The sequence below is a fragment of the Dipteris shenzhenensis genome, chromosome 31, assembly GCF_047967505.1.
Source record: "Dipteris shenzhenensis isolate YYH24624 ecotype China chromosome 31, Dip_SZ_1.0, whole genome shotgun sequence".
Taxonomy (NCBI): Eukaryota; Viridiplantae; Streptophyta; class Polypodiopsida; order Gleicheniales; family Dipteridaceae; genus Dipteris; species Dipteris shenzhenensis.
In genome coordinates, this window is record NC_141626.1 from 13,528,735 (window position 1) to 13,551,737 (window position 23,003).

Below are 23,003 nucleotides of genomic sequence, written 5' to 3' on the forward strand. Positions count from 1 at the left end.
GGTCGTTTGGATATACTTCTGCTCCAGGAGCACAAGCTTTCTGTGGCTCATTCCCGTAGCTGCGGGAAGATTCTCCCTGGACGTTCTCACACTTATTGGGAGCCCTCGATCGGCGCACAGGGGAGGAGTGGAGGTGTCTGTACTTCCGTGTGCGAGCAGTTAGCCCAGGGAGTTTTTGGTCATGGCACGTTGATCCCAGGCCGTGCCCTTTGGGTAGGCCTGGAGTTGGAGGGTTCCAGAATAGGAATCCTCAACATTTATGCTCCCACAGACCTCCGGTGCAGAGCCACCTTCTGGAGGACACTCACAGGGATTCTCCCAGACATGGATTCTTGGATTGTTGGAGGTGACTTCAACAATCAGGAGACCTTGGAGGACCAGCAGGGCAGAGGACCAGAGTTTACAGGCATGTCTCAGGCAGAGCAGTCCGCTTGGGACTCATTTATCTTCGCGACAGGAGGTAGGGACAGCTGGAGAGACCCGTCCTTCCGTCGTCGGCGCGGGAGCCTGGCCTTCTCGTGGGGCTTCCGCAGGGAAGGAGGCAGACTCCTGGAGAGGCTGGATAGATTTTATGTAAGTGATTGGGCCATCAGCAGATGCGGTCAGGCGAGAATAGTTCCAGGGACGACACTTTCCGACCATGCGCCTGTGCTCTTATCATTAGACTCGACAGTTCAGGCCCTTCCCCCCCGTTCGTGCCGGATTCCCGACTCCATCTTCTCGAGGGAGGACGTGCGCAGCAGTATCGGTAGCCTATGGGACAGAGATTGGGGCCAGTGCGCGGATCTGGTTGATTCGGTGGCGCAGGCTTTGCAGGAGTCCAGCCAGATTTGCCAGCTCGCAGCCCTACAGGTTCGACAGGAGTGGTGGGGCAGAGAGAGAGCTCTTCGGAGGGACCTCGCTTCCATTCAACAACTCCAGCAGGCAGCCCCGGGCTCGGAGGAGCTTCGGATCCAAGCCCTTCGAGCCAGAGCCCTTCTTGAGGAGACTCTCCAGCACCGTTCAGAGTTTTCCTATCACGCCTCTCTCTTTCTGGGCTCGGAAGGGCGACCGGATGTGCAGGGAGTTCTTCAGGACGCATGGCCAGAGAGCGGCAGGTGATCAGCTACGGAGTCTTAGGACAGCGGAGGGGCACATCGTTACTGATCCGGGTGAGGTCTTGGGGTTGGCTACCGACTTCTACAGGACTCTTTTCCAGCAGGAGCAGCTTGCCCCTCGCACTCGACACTCCCGTGAGGAGGTGTGGAGGCACATTCCATCCCTGGTCCAGCCCAGCATGCAGGCGACGTTGTTGACACCGTTCACTACGGACGAGATGTTGGAGGCCTTGATGGCCATCGACGGGCAGAAATGCCCTGGTGAGGATGGGCTATCCCGAGCTTTCTTCACCTCCTTCTGGGATCAGATCCACCAGCCCCTCCCAGCAGCTCTTCAGAGGATTTTCAGCAGCGGATATATGCCAGAGAGCCTCTCCTCGGGACTGATTTGCCTCATCCCGAAGGGAGGAGATCGACAGGAGATCCGTCAGTGGCGCCCGATCACCCTCCTCACCACTGCCTACAAAATCCTTGCCAAGATGATCAGCGCCAGAGTTCGGCCTCTACTTCCAGACCTCATTCATGACACTCAGACAGGCTTTGTCCAGGATCGCAGTATCCTGGATAATGTCTTCACCTTCTCAGAGGCGGCGGAGTGGGCTCAGCACAGTGGATCACATTTAGCCATCCTACTTCTCGACTTTGAGAAGGCCTATGATCGAGTGGACTGGTCCTTCCTGGAGGGGACTCTGAAGCGACTAGGTTTCCCAGCAGGATGGATTCAGGGTATTTCAGCGTTATACAGGACAGCTTCTAGCAGGGTCATCATTGGCGGCAGGATGGGAAAGCGTTTTCGTTTGGAGAGATCAGTGCGTCAGGGCTGCCCCCTTGCTCCCTACCTGTTTCTCTTCTTCGCCGAGGCTATGACATACTACCTTCGGGCGAGGTCTACCGGGATCCGGGGTGTTCGCCTTCCCCTCAAGGAGGACACGGAGCTCCTGGACTCGGAGTATGCAGATGACACAGCACTGTATGTCCAGGATGATGAGATGATGCTGGAGAGGGTGAGGATGGCCCTACAGGTCTTCTGTTCAGCAGCCGGTGCGAAAATCAACTGGAACAAATCAGTTGGTTTTCTCACAAACCCCGGGGCGTGCTCTCAGTGGGGGAGGTTTTTGGGTTTCAGGTGGATCCCGCGGGGACAGACAGCTAGATATCTCAGCTTTCAGGTCGGCCTGGATATCACGCCAGCTCAGCAGTTTCTCCCGGTGCTAGATTCCATTCGACGAAAGCTGGCTTTCTGGAGCACTACTAAGCTCTCCCTTGCAGGTCGTGCTCTGGTAGTCAACCAAGTCCTCCTAGCCACGGCTTGGTATGTGGCTTCCTGTTGGTGTTTCTCGAGATCCAGCGTGGCACAGCTTAGGAGGTTGGTTCGAAACTTCCTGTGGTCCGAGGGGGATGGTCTCAGAGATACCAGAGCTAGGGTTGCTTGGCAAACAGTCATTCTTCCGCAGGCTGAGGGTGGCCTGGGGGTCATCGATCCAGAGCTTCAGAGTCAGGCCCTGCTGGGCAAGCTAGTTATCTGCAGTTTGACCCCGGGGGGGCAAACGTGGAAGATGTTACTTCAGCAGGGGGTCGGTGCTTGTGTCCCGCGCCGAGGTGGAGAGTGGCTACCGTCCCTCAGGTGGATCTTCACTTCCGCCCCGCTCCCCACTCGTTCGTAGCCTCCTCATGGTTTGGAGGCGGCTCCGCCTCAGTCTCATACAGTCCCCTCCTAGCTGTCAGGAGGAGATCGATCGCCAGCCGCTTATCTGGAACGATCAGGTCAGAGATGCCGAGGGCCTTCAGCTGGGGGAGAGATCACACATCAGGTGGGACGGCTGGATGCGGGGGCCAGCCCGGTCCCTTCGAGTTTGGAGGGACACGTACAGACATTTGGAGACCGCTGATCCTGCAGACGCAGCTGGAGGTGCCCGTGGAGCTCAGGCGAGGCGCACGGAGATAGACGGAGCGATTCCAGCTGATTGATTGGTCCCACCCGAGTTTCAGATCCTCATGCCTGGTGATGACCGTTGGCTGGGACAGTTCACCCCCCGTGGCATCCCACTGGTGGTTGCAGGTCGGATGGACAACTCCTCTGTTTCCTTCTTCGCGGTGATGGGGGACGGCCGACTCAGGAGAGAGGATGTGCTCATCGACCCCATACTCCAATGGCAGAGGGTTCGGGTCGTAGGCCTCGTGGGGAAGGTTTGGCGGACCAATCCTAGCATAGAGCAGGATCAGCTGCAGCTTTGGCGACTCTGGCTCTGGGAGGGGCACGCCTTGTCAGAGATTGATTGGGACCCAGGAGAGTGGAGATGGCCAGAGATTGTGACAGGTCAGGGGCCGACCTCTTTCTTTGCCTACAGCACGACATTGGGCAGGCGAGTTCTCGGGAGGATGCAGAGCCGCCCTCCCACCCAGCGGCCCAGTTGGTATGCTCAGGGTATTTCCAGGTTATTTTTGCAGGCCTTCTGGAAGGCCTTGTGGGAGAGCTGGCGGCTGCGGAAGATCTCCTACTTCCTGTGGCTTCTCGCCCACAAAGGTCTTCCAGTGGGGAGCTGGTTGCGGCAGATAGGTCAGGACGGACGTTGTCAAATCTGTCATGAGGACGAGGAGTCACCAAAACACTGCCTATGGAGCTGCACTCGCGCCCAGGAAGTGTGGAGGTGGACCTTCGGGATCCTTACGCGCGCAGCACCGGAGCTAGGTTTGATCACTTGGGGCGCGTTCTGCTGGTGCAGCACCGCACCTAGTTTTCATCACTTGTTTGAGGCATGTCAGCAGGACCCCACATTCCTTATCACACAGGCATTCCGCCGCACCTGGCAGAGGCTGGCACAGGATCTCAGGAGAGGCAGCCAGTCTGGGAGATTATTAGCAGCATCGCAGGATGGCACATTTGGACCTCGCGCTGCGCGCAGATCCTCGGTGGCACCTCCTTATCGACTGCCCAGATCATGACTGACATCTGTAGTGAGATTATACACACCCTCAGAGGCTAGTGGGACCAGATACAGGGAGACTCCCGGGCCGGCCGGGAGAAGCGGAGACGTTTCCTCCGGGTTTGGGACACACAAGGCCTCTTCTTCGAGCATACTTCGCAGGGCCTTCAGTGGCGCTACTCACCACCTCTCTGGCTGTTCATTCACACTCGCCTGATCCCTCCGTGAGAGAGAGCTTTACTTTTTGTTACCTTTTGGGCTACGTCCGATTTGTGAACGCAGCCCGCCAGTTGCAATGTTGACCTCTTGTATCTTGTTTTCGAAGTCATATAATTAGCACTGTTTTTTCGGCAAAAAAAAAAAGGTGGACAGGAGCAAGAAGCTAAGAAAGATGACACAGATAAGAAAACTCGGTTCCGATTTTCCAAAATAGAGAAGGCCAATCGTCAAAAGGTTGCATTTGTTGCAGGGAGGCGACAAAGTAATAAAAAGGCATCCGAGTATTTGAGTAAAGAGGAGCGGAGAACTCTCTTTGAGGAAAATAAGTGTTTCAAATGCAAAGAACCTAGTCATATATCTTGGGATTGCCCATAGTGGAAAGAGGAGAAGGCTGAGGCAAGCAAAGGTGATCAGAAGGGGAAGAAACAGAAGACCATGGCTGGGTTGATGCCTGATGTGATTAGTGAGCAGCCCCAGGGTGAGGAAACTGAATTATGTACAGCTTGGGATAAGGTTTGGAATCAAACAGCCCTTATTTTCTTTAATCCACGTGCAAAGGCCAATTTTATTTATCCCAAGATGGCAGCGAGATTGGGCATTCAAGCTGAAAAGATGGGGCCGAGTTGTGAAGCTGGCATGGCTAACCCAGAGTTCACTACTCATGTCACACCTATTATAGGAAAGTTGCGCGTACATATCCAGTCTTTTGTGGACAGCAAAGATTTTTACATTATGCCACTTGCAGGTTGTGACATTTTGTTGGGTATGCTGTTGATGCATCATTGGGATGCGATGATCGAAGCCAAGAAGAGAAAAATTACAATTTTGCATAAGGGGAAGACCCATGTAATTGACGCGAAATTAAAAGGAGGGTCTGTCCCAGTTGTAACGGCTTCTGTCATTAATTCTGTAATGAAAAATCATATTTCTGCGTACATGGTTTTTGCTCGAGAGATACCCCCTGTAAATGAAGAGCATACTGTTTCCCGTTTAAAAAAGCAAAGGGCTGTTTTTCTAACTGAATTTTCAGATTGCTTTTCTAATGAGTTGCCTAGTGAGCTTCCACTAGAAAGGCCAGAGGACCATGGGATTGACATCATACCTGGCAGTAGTCCACCCAATAGACCACCTTACAAAGTTAGTGTGGCGCAGCAAGAGGAGATTATGAGTCATGTAAATGAACTTTTAGAGAAGGGGTTGATTCAGCCAAGTTCATCGTCTTATTGCTCTCCAATTCTGTTGGTTCAAAAGGATGGTTCTTGGCGTATGTGTATTGATTACTGCGCCCTGAATAAAATCACCATTAAGAATCGCTTCTCTATACCCAAGATCGATGATATTCTAGATAGGTTGAAGGGGGGAGCTGTTTTCAGCCGCATTGATTTGAAGAGTGGGTACCATCAGGTTCGCATACGTCCCGAGGATGTCCATAAGACGGCGTTCAAGACTTCTTTTGGGCTGTATGAGTTTTTGGTTATGCCTTTCGGACTCACTAATGCTCCTGCCACAATCGTATGGTGGACAGGATCTTTCGAGACCACAAAGCCTTTGTGGGTACTTTCTTTGACATGATTGTATTTTCAAAAGATGAGGACGAGCATCGAGAGCATCTCGCAATTGTGTTCGTTGAGCTCAGGAAGCAGAGGTTGCTCATAAACCCCAAGAAGAGTGAGTTTTTCATGGCTGAGATTTATTTTCTGGGGCATATTGTTTCTAAGGATGGGTTTCGTACGGATCCAGCTATAGTGGAAGCAATACGGAGTTGGCCACAACCAAAGAATTTGCACGAGGTTCGTAGTTTCTTGGGTTTGTGTTCCTTTCTACCGTCATTTTATCCGTCACTTTGCAGAAATTGCAGCCCCTATGCATGCGCTTTCCAAGAAGGAGAGACTTTTCCACTGGGCACAAGTGGAGAATGACTCGAGAAAGTACCTAGCAGAGAAGCCACCATGAAGGGCAGATCTGAGGCAAAGATGTCCAAAGGCTGTCCATCCTTGGAAGGGACAGATCTGTGCAGGATTTCCAGCAAGCAAGGGTTGCGTGGACAAGGCAATGATGTCAGCCAGGGAACGGGATCAGTACACACAGTAATAGAGACTGTTTGGAGCAGTTCCGGAGGTATGCAAAAGCCCGGCAGGAGGCGGGACAGTAGCAGGAAGAGGCACAGCAGGATTCGCGGATGTTTTGGGTCCATATGGGCCTGGTTTGGGGCAGAGAAGAGGACTGGATCACCCTAGGCCAGAGGCTTGGATGCCATGTGGCCAGGCAGGCCAGCAAAGGCCTCCAAATGGAACTGGTTTATAAAGCTTCCCCCCAGTCGGCTGGTAGGGGAGGATCCTAGGAAAACTTTTGGTAAGACCGAAGGACCACCGTTTGGTGGGAATCCACATCTCTTTTTTATTGTGTCCGGTTTTTGGACGAACAGAAAGTGCACACACGTTAAGAAGTTTGTTTCCGTTGTGAAACACTTCTGCGTGTAATTCCTGCGTCCATCTATCAGTCTTCCGCTGTGGGATACCTCTGGTGGTATTAAATTTTTAACGTAGAAGAACTTTTGGTAAGATCGGAGGACCACAATTTGGTGGGACACCGCATCCCTTTTGTATTGTGTCCGGTTTCTGGGCGGGCAGAAATATATCATTGTGGCTTCTATATTTGTCTTGGAGGCACTGCCTATTTTCTGGCTTGCACACACATCTATGGTTGTGAAGTACATACAAGTTAAGAAGTGTGAAACACTTCCACTTGGACTCATCTATCAGTCCTCCACTACGGGATACCCTCTGGTGGGATTCATTCCTAACATGGTATTAGAGCCACGACGGAAGTTCACGGGAAGTGGAGCTTGAAAGCAAGGATCTTGCTCAAGGACGACCTTGATTCATAGCTCGGGGGAATTAACTTTTACGTCCGAAGGATTGTAACCGGGCCACAAGTGTCTGAAGGATTGTACCCAGCAGGAGGCCTAGGTTCAGGTAAGTGTATGCCACTCTAAACTCTATTCCTTTCAAATCATTGTCATGGCCAACAGATATCGGATCCCTTATTTTGGTGAGCTGGGCAAGCTCGATGGGATCAATTACCCATTATGGAAAATGAACGTTCGGAGCTACTTAGTGTTAACGGAGCGGTGGGATTTTGCGAACGAGAGAGAGCTAATGCCTCAACCCACCATGACTACTCCAGCCACATTCACGAGAGCAGCGGTGCTAACACCAGCAAAACCTATTTTAGTGAGAGCATATAATGTGGAGGCATTGGCTATCAATGTGGGTACCACGGCAGATGCGGTGCTTTCTCATATGCATATGGCGAACACCTCTTTCGAGGCTTTGGACAACATTGAGGGACATGTATGAGCAAAATAACAAGGCGAGAATCTTGGACCTCGAGACTGAGTTGTATGGCATGAGCATGGATGAAGGGGCATCAGTACAAGAGTACATCACCAAGATTAAGGTGGCGTGGGATCAGCTGGCAGCAGTTGGTCAAAGGATGAGCTCGACCAAGATGGCAAGGTTGTTGCTGGGAATGCTCCTCTGGAGCTATAGTAGTTTTTTTACTACGATCATTGTAGAGCAAAGAGCGGTGCCAGTGACGTTTGAGGACCTGGTTCCATTGCTGTTGCAACAAGAAGCTTGAAAATGCCTTCTGCAAAATATTTGAGTGGTGGACAAACAAGGTCATTAACTGATTTTCTCCTAGTCATGGTAGACCTTACTAGTCCAACTGTTGTAGACTTTGGTAATGGGAAGAGAAACCATTGACATGGGTGCAGTGCGAGATCCTAGAACTTGCACCTCCACACAATCCCACTTTTTACTCCATGAGATTTTTGCTTTACGCAACTACTATCAAGCTCAATCATAGGCCTAGTAACCATAGCATTTCTCTCACTGGCTGCTTGTGGTATCATTGCTCACTTTGCTACCTCTTCCAATGAAAGTTGTAAGACAATAGACGGCCACATCACATGTCTTTATTTTCAAGTTTCATCCCAACAGCATGCTCTTGTTGGTTGTTTGCTGTGATTTGGGCAGCCAAGTATAATATTCCTTTTCTTCCACTTTATTGATTTTGAGTGCTTTGCCTTTCTTTCAAAGACGTGTGTAGCCAAGGCAGACACTTTTCTTGTGTTGTTTTATTTTCAACAAAAGCAAAGGATTTCTTCTTCATAAAACAAAGTTAGCTTATGAGAATGAGATAAGAACACGCACAATTCTTCCTAGAGTCGGATACAATCCACATGCCTTTTCTTGTCACAGTTTGTCAAAATGTGAAAATAAGTAAGTATTCTTGGGCTAAGAATGTGCTCTTCTTTTTGTTGGGGAGGGTTTAACATTCTAAAAACAGTAGAATTCACATACCAGGAACTTCATCCGTAGAAGAGAGAGGTTTCAGCAGCTTATCAGATTCAATAACCTAAAGATGATGAAAATAATCATTAACACAAGACATCTAGCACTTGTAGGAAAGATGAAACATTGAATATAATAGCATGGCAAGGTCGACAGCATTTCAACAACAATATCAATCAAACCTTCCAAATTGAGCTTCACCTTGATACTATGGCCTTGATTCGCCCTTATAAGATGAACACCATTTTCAGTTAGGAATCCAAATCGTTGCTTGTTGTCTCGCTCTACAGCCTAACACACAAGCATTGGCTTTAGTATTTGACACAAAATTACAATATACCTAAGTTTAGTTCATCCGAAATACCATTTCATGTTATCAAGCCTTTAAACATTCAAATCAATGTTCATGAATTTGAGTATCCAAAGAATTGTGTATTACGTGAGGACTTCGTAGTAAAAAGACTAGGAGAACATACTAAAAAACACCTACGAGTCAAAAAATCTATTGTTTGGCTTGATCAAACAATATATGGTTTTATATTTCTAAGATCTTTGGCATTTACTTGGAAAGAAGAATTCATTAAAAGGATAAGAAGCAAAAGGCCATTGCAAACAAAAAGAGCCATCTCAGCAGTATTAAGGCTTTTCTAAGGGGACTAGGGGGCTAGTTATGCGAGGTTTTGCTCATAAATCACAGCCCTTTGGCTGTAGGTAGGTCAGCCCCCTAGATGCCTACCCTTTTGTGACAGCTCTTCTAGTCCATGTCCATGATTTTTTAAGCATGGTAATGAAAACATTTTGCTACCTAGGATCCATCTTGGGGTATTTCCGAGCTTGTGGTGTGAACATGGTTTTAGATTGTGTGATACATAGTTGTGGTTCTATGTCTTGTGTGAACTTTAAGGGTCAAGTGACCTTCTAAGATCATATTTGATTTTTGTGGCATCATCTATGATGTCAGTGAGATTCTCCTCATTGACATCATCAGTTATGTGTGTGTGGGAAGATAAGGCATTCTCTTGCCTATAAAATGAGACTTGTATCTCTCAACCATATGAATCAAACTCAATAGTCTTGCCTCCATCTTGTCTACATCATGTAGTCACGTCCCACTATCTCCAATATGGTATCAGAGCTCCCAGGTTCAATGCCAACAAATCTCATCCTTGAAGCATTCACTGGTCGATGTCTCTACTGAGAGGAGCTTGCCATCATTCAGATATGCCACGAATCTGCTGGTCGCTTTTTTCTTAAGTGGGAGCTAAAAATTCAAATCTGCCACCTCCGTCTCCTACTGAACACATGTGCTAGAAGTGCCGTTGTTTTTGTTTTGAAATCTGAAATGAGAGATGTTTGATCAATTGCCAATGCATGTTTTTGAGTGGAATGAGTAAGCATTACGAATTGCAATACACACTCAAACCGATCCCAAAACCATAAGGCATTCTCTTGCCTATAAAATGAGACTTGTATCTCTCAACCATATGAATCAAACTCATTAGTCTTGCCTCCATCTTGTCTACATCATGTAGTCACGTCCCACTATCTCCAATATGGTATCAGAGCTCCCAGGTTCAATGCCAACAAATCTCATCCTTGAAGTATTCACTAGTCGATGTCTCTGCTGAGAGGAGCTTGCCATCATTCAGAGATGCCACGAATCTGCTGGTTGCTTTTTTCTTAAGTGGGAGCTCAAAATTCGAATCTACCACCTCCATCTCCTACTGAACACATGTGCTAGAAGTGCTGCTGTTTTTTCTTTTGAAATCTGAAATGAGAGATGTTTGATCATTTACCAATGCACGTTTTTGAGTGGAATGAGTACGCATTACGAATTGCAATGTCACACACTCAAACCGATCCCAAAACCATGGAGTTTAATTCAAAGGCTATGGCACTATGTAGTCAATTTGATTTTTGCGAGTTTGCTCAAAGGGAAAATGAGTTAGCTACTCTAGCCATTGCAACACGAGGTAAGATAGCAAAATTGGAAGATGCTCAGCAATACATGGAAGAATGCACATTTCCTCAAGGGTTAATCTACAACAGAAGCAAGTAGTTTTACCGCCTCAATCAATTTTGGATCATGCTTTGCCAAGTCTTATCTTCGCACTTGAATTGCTTCAAGCTATTTGATGGGGAAAATAATGAGAATTAAAAATTATCGCCATAATTCATGGCAGTGACCAATGTATGACTAATAAGTGGGTTAGGGGCACTTTTGCCTCACTAGAGGTTTTTTCCCCTAACCGTACTTAGGATACCCAACTACAGTTAGTAGTTAGTGGTTGGGTTAGTTAGGGTTTTTCCACTATGACAAAACCCCTAGTTTTGTGTATTGTTGACATCTCTTGCAATACAACTTACGTTGCTCTCCTTCCTGTTCTCATCTTTTTTGCTCACATTTGGTATCAGAGCAAGGACTAGTTCCCGGACCAACTCCTCCTCCTCCTGCCTAGCTCTTGCCTCAGCCTGGTATCCGTACACGCAGCCCACAGGTCACCTGCAGACGCTGCTCCCTCCGTACAGCTCCAACCTGCACGTCAGTTGTCCGTACAACTGTACTGTGCTGCTACGCAACACCTTGTCATACACCTATGTCCAACCTACACGTGACAACACCGTACATACACCGTCGTACATTGTACATTGCAGGTCCAATCCGTACGTGACAGCACCATACAGCCGTATGGCTCTGCAATCCTATCAGTGTTAACGCCGTAAAATCATATGGTCCTACAGCTCTTTTCTTACAGGTCATATAAGCCCGTACCTGATTTTCGTACAGGTCCACGTGTGACATGCATTCATTGTTCCATACAGCTGCATCATTCCGTACTGCACCAACAGTACAGCCTCTACAGTCTGTACTGTACGGACTCTTTCATTTCACTCTGTCTCATCATTTGCTTCGTCAAGGTCTCCTTGCAGAATTCCTTTTCAGGTGCATTTTGCATAGTGAGCCATTGTTTGGCCAATCTGTTGGAGCAAAAATTTGGGGCATTTTGTGTAAATGACAGATATTGCAATCAGTTGGAAGAATATGCTCCAAAATTTGGGGCTTTTGGAAAATTTGCCCTCTTTTGATTGCAATTTCCTTGTAGAAATTGAGGCTTCTGTAATTGGGTTGCAATTTCTCAATGTACGAGGCGTTTGGACACTTTGCAAGCAGTTTTGGACTCAGATTGAGTGACATTGCAAACATATGCCATTGTTTACAGTGTCATTTTGAGAATTTTTGACATTTGCGAGACATTTGGGTGCATTTTGAGCCTTTGATAGGCCGAGACAACAAGCTGTCCCTTGGTTTTGGACACCCATTTTCCTATATTTGGAGCTTTTGGATTTTTTTGCAGGTGTTTTGCAAAGAGATCTAGCAGAGATTCAAGTGAATTTATGCTTGTGGGCTGTTGCATTTTGAGCCATTGGTTGGCTGTTTTTTTTCATAAGTGGGTAGTTTGCATCAATATCCCAACAAGGATTTGTGTTGTGCACCTTCATTCCTGGAAGGTAATTTTTTGCTTGGTATTTGTGGCAATTGCTTTGGCAGTTATGGCCCAAAAAAATCCCAATGAATTGTTTGGAGTCCTCACACAGGAGGATAAGTTGGATGGTACCAACTACTCCCTATGGAGTTCTATGGTTCGCAATATCCTAGTTGGCAAACACTTATGGGACTATGTCAATGGGAATGAGCCTCGACCAAAGAAAGGGTGTTTGTCATTATTACAAGAAGCCGAGTCACTACATCGGGGAATGCAAGAAAAGAATTGCCAAGTAAAAGAAAAAGGATTCTGGTATGGTTGTCACAGATTCAGCTCCTCATGCACATGATGGTGGTAATGCTTCGACCAACTTAGTGGAAGAAGAGTATGCCTTTCTAACTTGCAGTCCTGATTTTCAAGTGGTTGCTCCTAATATTACAGCCACCTCTGAGGATGACTCTTGTGCTTTTCTGACTTGTAGTTATGATCCTTCTAAGGATTCGTGTGCTTTCAATGCCAATGAGACATTGAATAATTGGTACTTTGATAGTGGTGCCACCAAACATCACTTCCAAGTAGAATTTGTTTGATTCTTTGCATCCATCACCCACTAGAAAAAGAATGTCTTGTCCCAATAATTCTTCTTGTTCCGTTCGTGGCATTGGTGAGATTGTACTTACAGCCACAGATGGCACAAATTTCAAAATTCATGATGTGCTTTATGTACCTGGAATCAAGAATAATTTGCTTTCAATGTCCTCTCTCAATAGAAGAGGATTTCAGGTTGTCTTTAAAGATGAGAAGTGTGTAGTCCAAGATAGGGAAGATGACTATGCCTTGAGACTATTTGGCACGCTGTTTCATAGTTTCTTCTCTCACTGATGCTATGCAGAATGCAAAGTTATAGCATGCTAGATATGGGCAAACCAATGCTTACTAAATACGTCAAAATAAACAAAGAGAAAGGGGGAGAGGAGAGAAGATTTTTTAAAAAGAAATTTAAAAAGATAGGAGGAGAGGGAAGGGGTGCGTGACATAGGGGAGGGGAGAGAGAGGAGTAGGAAAGGGTAGGGAAGAAAGGTAGGGAGAGAGGACAGGAGAGAGAGAGAGAGAGAGAGAGAGAGAGAGAATGGAATTTGTATTGAGACTGCTCCTTATATCCCAAACAACCACCGTGCTGGTTTTACGGTAAAACCCATGCTTGTTTTTAGTATATCCCAACTACCACGGTGCTGGTTTCCCATAACGAATCCACACATCCTACAAATCCATTCATCTTGTAATAATAGAAGCAAACTACCGCGCTGGTGGCTATTCATATCCTAGTGCAAACCAACCACCACGGTGGCGATAACTTGTCATGCACTACTACCATGGTATCCCAAAATTTGTTGCATAGTGCTATACTAAAACAGTGCCATTTAGACTGTTTATCATTTCGTTAACCCTCAGATTTCATCCCATGCTTGCTTTTAGTATATTCCAACAACCACCGCATTGGTTTCCCATAACGAATCCATTCATCTTGTAATAATAGAAGCAAACCACCGCGTTGGTGGCTGTTCATATTCTACACTACTTGTAATAATAGAAGCAAACCACCGCGCTGGTGGCGATAACTTGTCCTGCACTGTATTGTAAGTAGCTAATAATAGGCCAGTTGATCTAACGGCTTAGAATGTGCCACAGGGCTTCGTAGGATTTTAGAGTTTCATAAAACGCTCTAGTGCTAGCCAAGTAAAGAAGAAAGGAAGAAAGTGACTAACCAAAAATAAGCAAGCAAAACAAAAAACAAAATCTTTCAAAAAATCTCTCTCTCTACCCCTTACACTAATGTACCACTTCCTACAAAGATGCAAAACTGCAATCCTAGCTTAGAAAGCATATGCACTACTGTAATATTGAAATAAGCTTTAATATCCAATCATTGTAGACATTGTTGAGCTCTCATGTTTTCCTCTTATGAATCAGTAGAGTGCTAATTCGATGGGGACCCTTGATAACTCAAAACCTGTTCTCCTACCTCGTCGTGACACCTCCAAAACACTTGGCTTGTGTTGCTCCCTTGGAGCTCATACGTGTGCCCTGCAATCACAAACTCAATTATATATCTGATTCCTCTATAAGTGGTGCTATTGTAAAAGTTTTCCTATAACTCATAAGAATTTGAAGGCAGCCCCTTGATGAAGACCTCCGATTGCTGCAAACAGCACCTCCCTTGCTGCACCAGATGGTCCCTTTTGGCTCCCTAAGGCAGGCTGCTCTGCCCAAAATCTGACTTCAAAATGAGCTAAACAATGAGCCTTGGAGGGGCTTCTTTTATAGACTGGAGGCTGGCCAAAAATACCTGACTGAACTGTCCCTACCAGCCGACCCAGTCTGTGAGCCCTACATACTGGCCGATCTGGTAGATGCCTACAAATAGGCTCTTGGACTGGTCCATTTCCTGTGCCCTCCTGCCACATGTCCCACATGGCACCTAACCTATGCTTTGGTGCACCTATTGGAATAGTGTTGGTCACCTCCTATCTGTGAGCCCCCAAATGAGGAGTGCATCAGGGGGTTTGCGGAGCAGTTTGCAAGGGCTCCAGGCCTGGACGAGGTCTGGACAAGTGCGGATCTGCAGCAGCATGTAGGAGCGGGAATCATGGCAGTTTTGGACAACCAGAGAACCCTGAAAGGGCTCGGGTTTGGGCCAGTAGAGCTGGCAGCCCACCACGTGGCCAAGCTGGGCCAGGCAACCCTCTATTCCTGTGCCCCCACCAGAGAGTTATAAAGACCAGAAAAGTCGGGGGGTGGTGGTGTGGACACGTGGGAGGGGGGGGGGGAGTGCTGGGTCGGCCAAATCCACCCTATTCAGTCGGCCAGTTCAAGGGGCTTCCAGTGCTATATAAGAGAGGCATGTGGGCCTCACTTAGCATCCAGCAAAGCAACCATTCCGGAGCAGAAAGGAGCAGCAGAACACCCTGCCTTGGGCCTACATCCAGGAGGTGGAGGAGGGATAGAGGAGCTGCACACTTAGCTCAGCAAAGGGCTGTACCCTAGGCTGTGTTCCAGGGTAGTAAGGTGCAGGGGTCACAGACGAAGAATCTACATAAGCTTAGAGAGGAGCACGCAGCCTCAGGGATCTAAAGGTGCCAAGGAGATAGTATGAGACTTTTGGTAAGGTCACAGGACCACGGTTGGGTGGGACTCTAAGCCTCTCTTTTGTATTGTGTCCTGCTATTGGACGGAAATATCCTTTTGTGGATTCTATATCTCTCTTGCGATTCACAGTCTATATACTCGCTTGCACACACTCATGGTTGTGAAGTACACATTAGTAAAGAAGTATTGATTCCGTAGTTAAATACTTCCGCGTGTAATTCTTGGGACGCAAAATATTCCAATGTAGGATACTCTCTGTAGGGATTCATTTCTAACATAGTATCAGAGCCCTGACAGAAGTTCACGGAGCTTGAAGGCAAGGACTTTGCTCAAGGACGACCTTGATTCATCTAGGGGGGGAATCTACATTGACGTCGGAAGGATTGTAGTATTATACCCAAGCGGGAGGCTCTAGTTCAAACAGGTATCTGAAGGATTGTATCCAAGTAGGAGGCTCAGGTTCAAGCAGGTGTACGACACTCTAACTTTATCCTTTTCAGTTCATTGTCATGGCCAATGGATATCAGATCCCTATATTAGTGACACAGGCAAGCTTGATGGGACCAATAACTCATTGTGGAAGATGAAGGTTCGAAGCCACTTAGTGTTGAGGGAGTCGTGGGAGATTGCAAACGGGAGAGAATTGATGCCTCAACCCACCGAGACTACTTTAGCCACAGCAACTCCAACAGCCGTGATAACACCACCGAACCCGGTGTTAGTGAGAGCACGGCAAATCCATGATGCACCTTTGTTAGAATTATTATTATAATTCAGCAGTGACCAATGTAATGTAATAAGTAGGTTAGGGACACTTTTCTCTCATTTAGAGGTTTTTCCCCTTAACCACAATTAGTGCACTAACTACCGTTAGTGAAGGATAAGGTTTTGTCACTTACACAAAACCCATCCCACTTCTTGTATTAGTCACTTCTTCTATTGCAAGTACTACGTTCAGCTCGCTTGCTCCTTCTGCAGACGTACATCTGTCTCCCTCGCTGCCCCCGACGACGCCCTCGCTGCCCCTCGACGCTGCCCTCACGATGCCCTCGCTGCCCCTCCCGCACGCCCTCGCTGCCCTCGCTGCCCCTCCCGCACGCCCTCGCTGCACGCCCTCGCTGCCCCTCGACGCCCCTTCCGCTGCCCCTCTGCTGCCCTCGACGGCCCCCCCGCTGCCCCTCGCCCCCCCCGCTGCCCTCGACGCCCCCCCCGCTGCCCCCTCTCGCTGCCCCTCGACGCCCTCCCCGCTGCCCTCGACACCCTCCCCGCATGCCCTCACTGCCCCTCGATGCCCCCCCGCCGCTGCCCCTCTCGCTGCCCTCGGTGCCCCCCGCTGCCCCTCTCGCCCCCCCGCTGCCCTCGACGCCCCCCCGCTGCCCCTCTCGCTGCCCTCGACGCCCCCCCCGCTGCCCTCGACGCCCCCCCGCTGCCCCTCTCGCTGCCCTCGACGCCCCCCCCGCTGCCCCTCTCGCCGCCCTCGACACCCCCCCCGCTGCCCCTCTCGCCCCCCTGCCCTCGACGCCCCCCCCCTTGCCCCTCTCGCTGCCCCTCGACACCCCCTCTGCCCCTCTCGCTGCCCCTCGACGCCCCCCCGCTGCCCCTCTCGCTGCCCCCTCGTCGCTCCGCCTCCCCCTCCCTCGTCGCTCGCCCCCTCCCTCGTCGCTCAGTCCCCCCCTCTCGTGTAGCTCTACTCTGCTCCCCTCCCGTAGCTCCACTCTGCCTCCCTCCTCCCGTAGCTCCACTCTACTCCCCCCCCCCCTCCCACAGCCTCTGCACCACCCCCCCTCCCGTAGCCTCTGCCCCACACCCTCCCGCAGCCTTCCCGTGGTTTGAGGGCCCTTGTCTGCTGCAAGCCTTGGCTTGCCACTGGCCTTGCGCAGGCCTGCGCACCCCTACAGCAATGCTGCACAAGATCTGCCTCCCCTGGAAATCGTGCACTTGAACAAGTCCTACAATGGCCCACAAACCCAAACAGTCTCCGAAGCCAATCGTGGGAGAGATCACAAAGCGCATCTCCAAGAGTGGATTAGCAATTGACAGCCAACCAGCCCTGAAAACATCGGGTGCAATGGACACCAATGCAGTTCTTTCTCCCATAGCCATCATCTCTACTCCAATCACTGCCCCCCCCACCACTGTACCACTCAGCCTGCCCCCCACAGGAGAGGGTCACAGTCCCTCACCCCCCACACAGCTTCCTTCTGTCTCCACCACTCTTATGTCCCCCCTTCCCCTCACCCAGCAGCCTTTCTCCACTCCTCTGCCATATACAGCTAGCCTATCGCCCACGCCTCCACAGCCATACACCATGTCCCAGTTCGCACCCCCCCGGTCCCACCTGAGACGATAGATTACATCTTTGCGGAGCTACATCGACTACCGGATCACACCGTAGCACAAGACCAACTTATTCACAGCATGCGCCAGGAGATCACTCACCTCCGTCAGGAGGTTGTCTCTCTCACTGCTACAGTCACAGCGGCTCCGCGCACTACACCAGAGGTAGAGGAGCGGATCGCTACTATCCAGACTGCTATTGCGGAGACTACCAGGTGGGTGGACGTTGCGAGACGGGCACCCAAAGCAGCAGTCTCAGCCACCATCGCCGAGCAAGAACAGAGGGCCAGTAAGGCTCTCAACATCCGAGTACGAGGTATCCCCCGCGCAGATTCACTCACCCCCTCAGCGGACGCGACTGCTTTTGTGACCTCTACCCTCGGCCTCGTCGAGCATGGGATCGAGCATGCATGGCGCACAGGACGGGATCCCACGCGCCCACAGCCACTCATCATCCGATTCAAGGATACTCAGGCTCGACTTGCAGCACTCAAGCAGCGTGCTACACTACGGGACCACCCTACTATCTTCATGGATGAGGATCTCACACCTATGCCGGTGGAAGAGCGGCGCACCCTGCTTCAGCAGTGAGATGTAGCCCGTCAGGAGGGGAAGTGGGCTGTCGTCCGAGATGGCCGCCTGTTAGTTGGCCCCCGCCGCCGAGCCCCACCAGGTACTCCAGACATGGTAGCAGACTCCCCCCCCAAATAGGGAGACATGGTCTATGAGACTCAGACTCAGCACACAGTACCCTTGGCATGCACTGTATGGAACTGTAATGGTACCCTCTGGTCTGACCCTGGGAACTTCTCAGAGTCATACACTGGACACGACATCGCTTTCTATACAGAGACACATGAGAGCCCCGAGCGCCCTCTCCCCTTGGTCAATGGCTATACCTGGGAGTCAGTATTCCGTGAGGAGACCAGATATACTGGGGGGGTCCGAGGGTCAGGCGGAGTTGCAGTACTCCTTCGCTCAGCGCTCACGAGCTTGACATCCGTGGTTAGACGGGATGCCCATGCCCGTTACCTATGGCTCCGATTCCGACGCCCCTCCACACGCGACCTCTTTATTGCAGTCTGCTATTTTCCTCCAGAGACGTCACATTTCGCACGGATGCTTAGCGAGGACACTTAGATCTCTACTCAGACATTGTGGAGTTCTCCAGACGTGGAGAGGTCCTCCTAGTTGGGGATTTCAACGCAAGGACAGGTGCACGTCAGACATCACTCCTGGATTTCCACTCAGATCCGGTCCTATTTCCTGAGATGGACACAGAGGACTCGACCTTCCCTCGCTCCTCGGCCAACAGTCGCGCTCCCGTTACTGGGTATGGGCAGGCTCTTTTGGACCTTGGACGTATACATGATCTGGTCATCTACAATGGACTAGATCGGTGGCATGCCTCCTCTGGTTTCACATGTTTCCCACATGGCGGAGGAGCCAGTGTCGTCGACTATATTCTGGGATCTCTTGCTTTAGCCCCACAGATCACTGACTTCCGAACTGCACCCTTACCCCCAGGAGCCGATCACACTTACCTTTTCTTTCGTATACTTGCGTCCCGAGCCCCTCCCAGCCACACCCCGCACTATACTACCTATCATGATATACACTTCGATCATAACCTCTCACCTGATTACTCAGCCCACCTAGCCTCCCTCCTCAGACACATAGGCACCATACCCTCTCTAGATCACCGAGCCACCCTTATCACCCACTCCCTTCACAATGCTGCCCGCCACATCTTTCCTTCCACTGCCCGATCCACCCGCCCTCCACCCGCTGGCTCTACCCCTTGCAACAGATGGTATGATGACGAGTGCAAAGCATTACGCCGCACACTCCGACTCACAACCCAGCGAAACGCTAGGGCCAACCCACGTCTCACCAGGGATTATCGTCGACTAGTCCGTCGCAAGAAGCTAGCCTTCCTGCGCCAAAATGAGGATACGCTACTGAACATTCTGTTTAGTAGCAACTCCAAGGATTTCTGGAGGAAATTCCTAGAACGTCGATCCCCTTCCCCCCTCACGGACACTTCCCTCTGGCACACCTACGCATGCACACTCTATGATATCCCTGATCAGCCCCCCCGGACCTCTCAGCCACCCCCCGCCCCGCTTCTTGTATCCTCTTCACAACCCAGGGAGTCACCCACGCAGCACATAAGCTTCATAACGGTCGAGCTAAGGATCATGAGGACCTATGCACAGAGTTTGTTGCCTACGGCATCAAAACTCAAGCCCCCATCCTGGCAACGATGTTCAATGAAGCTGTCTGTCACGGGTTCCCCAGAGCCTGGACCCTGAACACTATCACACCCATCCACAAAGCAGGAGATCCCATGGATCCAGGGAATTACAGGACCATCATGGTTGGACATGTTATGTCCAAGATCTATGCATCAGTGTTAGATGGCGAGGTCAGTGCTCGCGCAGAGATACAAGGGCTCAGGGCATCCGGACAGGCCGGCTTCAGGATGGATCACTCGACTTACGATCACATTTTTACACTTAGAGGGATCATTGAGGAGGCCAGACACAGGAGACAGAGAGTATATTGTTGCTTTGTGGATTTCCGCAAGGCATTCGACACCGTTCCCCGCGCCCAACTCATCAGACGTCTGCAAGAGTTAGGCTATGACTCGGTGATTATCTGAGCAGAAGTAGCTCTCTATGAGTGGGTGACAGGGCAAGTCAGGATTGGCACCAGCTGGACCCCAAAGATCATGAGCACTATCGGAGTCAAACAAGGATGTCCCTTGTCACCGACTCTATTTGGCCTCTACATCGACGAGCTCGAGACCACCATCAAGACACTCGGAGGTGCAGGCTGCTCTCTTGCGGGGACTGCCATCCAGATTCTCCTATACGCAGACGATGTAGTACTACTATCCTCTTCTGCTACTGGTCTTCAGCGACACTTGGATGGACTTCAGGCCTTATGTGATACACATGACTTGAAGGTCAACCTTGGGAAAACCAAGGTGATGATCTTCAACACTTCCAGACTCGCTATGCATCGAGAGCAGTTCCTCTTCGCCGGCGACCCTGTTGAGATAGTTGACTCCTACACATACTTGGGCGTTGTCTTCTCAGGCCCAATCTTCGCGATGCGCCCGGCCATGCAGGCCAGGGTCAGCCGGGGATACGCCGCTCTTGCCAGGCTGGAGCGACAGTGCTACCACTCCCACTTCCAGGACCCGCGGACCAAGTCTCTCCTTTTTGATTCTTTGGTCCGCCCAGCAGGCATGTATGGTAGCCCTTGGTGGGGAGTCGACCTTTCAGACACAGAGTGGGCTCGAGTTGAGTGCCTGCAGATACTGATGTTTGCTCGGATGATCCGTAGCAAACCATCGGTACCACACCAGATCATTCTAGCAGAGTTTGACGCCTCACCCCTACAGCTTGATGCGGCTTTTCAGGATATCACCTACCTCCACAGAGTCAGGGATTTTGGCTCCTCCGCTGATGGTCGCCTCCGCCTACCTTGGTTAGCCCTATCCTCCTCTATGGCCTTATCCGTTGATGGGGACCAGCGATGCTGGTATAGTCGTCTTTCCAGTTGGTTCACCCGACTGGGCCTCGACTTAGACCGGTTGCCTCCTTTTCAGTACAGCCTCGACGCTCCACCATCTCCCCTCTCCCCCACTGACCAAGAGGTCAACCGGCTCATTCGGGCGGATCTGCTCCAGCTCCACACCTGGCGGACATGGTTTCTTCACTCCGAGCTTCCTGTGAAGCTCGACTTCTACCGCCGACACTGCCTCCAGATCTCACAGGAGAGCTTCATCACAGGAGAGCTTCGTCACACCTCCGGGTTACACAAAACTTCATCTACCACATGCGCTCCGGATCTCCCTCGGTCAGTTTAGGGTCTCGTCACACCAATTACGGATCGAGAGTGGACGCGCAGAGGGTATCCCACGAGAGGACCGCCTTTGCCTACTTTGCGACTTACAAGAGATCGAGTCGGAGGAGCATTTTGCTTTCAGATGTCCTATCTATTATACCATTCGAGGCCGATACCACTGCCTCTTCCGCAATGGATTCAGCTCCCTCTCACACATACTACAATTCCCGGATCAGCGATGCCTTGCCGCTTTCTTACATGAGATGACCCGCCACCGAGATACTTCTCTCCGAGCACGGAGACACGAGCAGCACACACAGCGTGAGGATATCCAGCGGCCTATCACTGACTTCTTTCAACCACACGATACCTCTTCTCAGTCTAGCCGACGACGCGGACGTGAGCGAGAGCCAGAGTCACGACAGATGCGTCAGCAGACAGATTCACACATCCAGGTCCATGACATCTCGTCTCTGCTCTCTGCCCGCCCCACTGGGGTTACCGTTGCCCTCATCCACAGGGCCACCCGCCGCCCCCGACGACCGAGCTCGACTAGGCCGCGTGACGTCAGAGGCCAATCATCTATCGCAGGGTTTTTTCCGACTTTCCATTTGATGGCCCCTCTATGATTGGTCTCTGACGATCACCACCTGCACATGTATACTGTATCTCCCCCCTCTGTCGCACTTTTTTGTGCCCCCCCCTTCTTCTTCTTTGTATCATCTGGAGGTAGACACATTTTTTGTATCAGGACTAGACACATAGTCCTTCATAACCTCTTTTTTTGTAGAAACGGTTGGTCGGCCCGTTTTGAGACCACCACCGTTATGCTCATTGTATCAGTTATCTTTAGTCTCATAGACCTTCACGGTCTCCCGAAGACTTTAATAAACTTTCTTTCTTTCTTTCTTTCTCACACTCTCTCGTTTCTAACATTTGGTATCAGAGTAGCAAGACCCTGCTCCTAGCTTCCTTGCCCACAAGCTTCAACTCCCCAAAGCTTCCTGCCCAGCTACCCTGCTCCCTGCACTTCCTGCTCATCGTCCGTACAGCTTGTAGTCAACAACTCAACTTCCGTACTGTAGGCGTCACTTCGTCCATACTGCTCCCGTACCAACCTACGCTAACATCCCGTACAAGTACCTGCTGACATTCCGTCCGTACACCTTCGGTACAATATTCATACGACATACGAACTAGCAATCTGTAGTTGCCTCACAGGTTTTGGCTGGAAGGCCTCATGTGTGCAAACTATATTTTAAATCGGGCTCCTACAAAGGCTTTGAAGACAATCACTCCCTGTGAGGCTTTGAAGGCAATCACTCCCTATGAGGCATGGCATGGGAAAAAGCCTTGAGTGGACCACTTCAGAGTTTTTGGTTGTGTTGCATATGCCCACGTGCCTGTGGAGTTCAGACACAAGTTGTCAAATAAGGCACTAAAATGCATTTTTGTGGGATATAGTTCACAAAGCAAAGGCTATCATCTCTACAATCCTGCTACACGCAAGATTTTTGTCAGTAGAGATGTCATATTCTCTGAAAATTCTGCACATACAAATGCTGAATTTCAGATTCT

At 50.0% G+C, this 23,003-nt stretch overlaps 1 protein-coding gene across 2 annotated transcripts in view; it reads right to left on the reverse strand.

Annotated features, from left to right (window-relative positions):
• LOC147881060 (uncharacterized) overlaps positions 1-23,003 on the reverse strand; it is a 75,729-nt gene that overhangs the window by 20,202 nt on the left and 32,524 nt on the right. For both annotated transcript variants that reach the window (XM_087369999.1, XM_087369997.1), the window contains exons 3-4: positions 8,800-8,889; positions 8,608-8,662 (exon numbers count right to left, since the gene is read on the reverse strand). In XM_087369999.1, the coding sequence (XP_087226125.1) occupies positions 8,608-8,662; positions 8,800-8,889 (145 nt within the window). The remainder of the gene's footprint in view (positions 1-8,607; positions 8,663-8,799; positions 8,890-23,003) is intronic.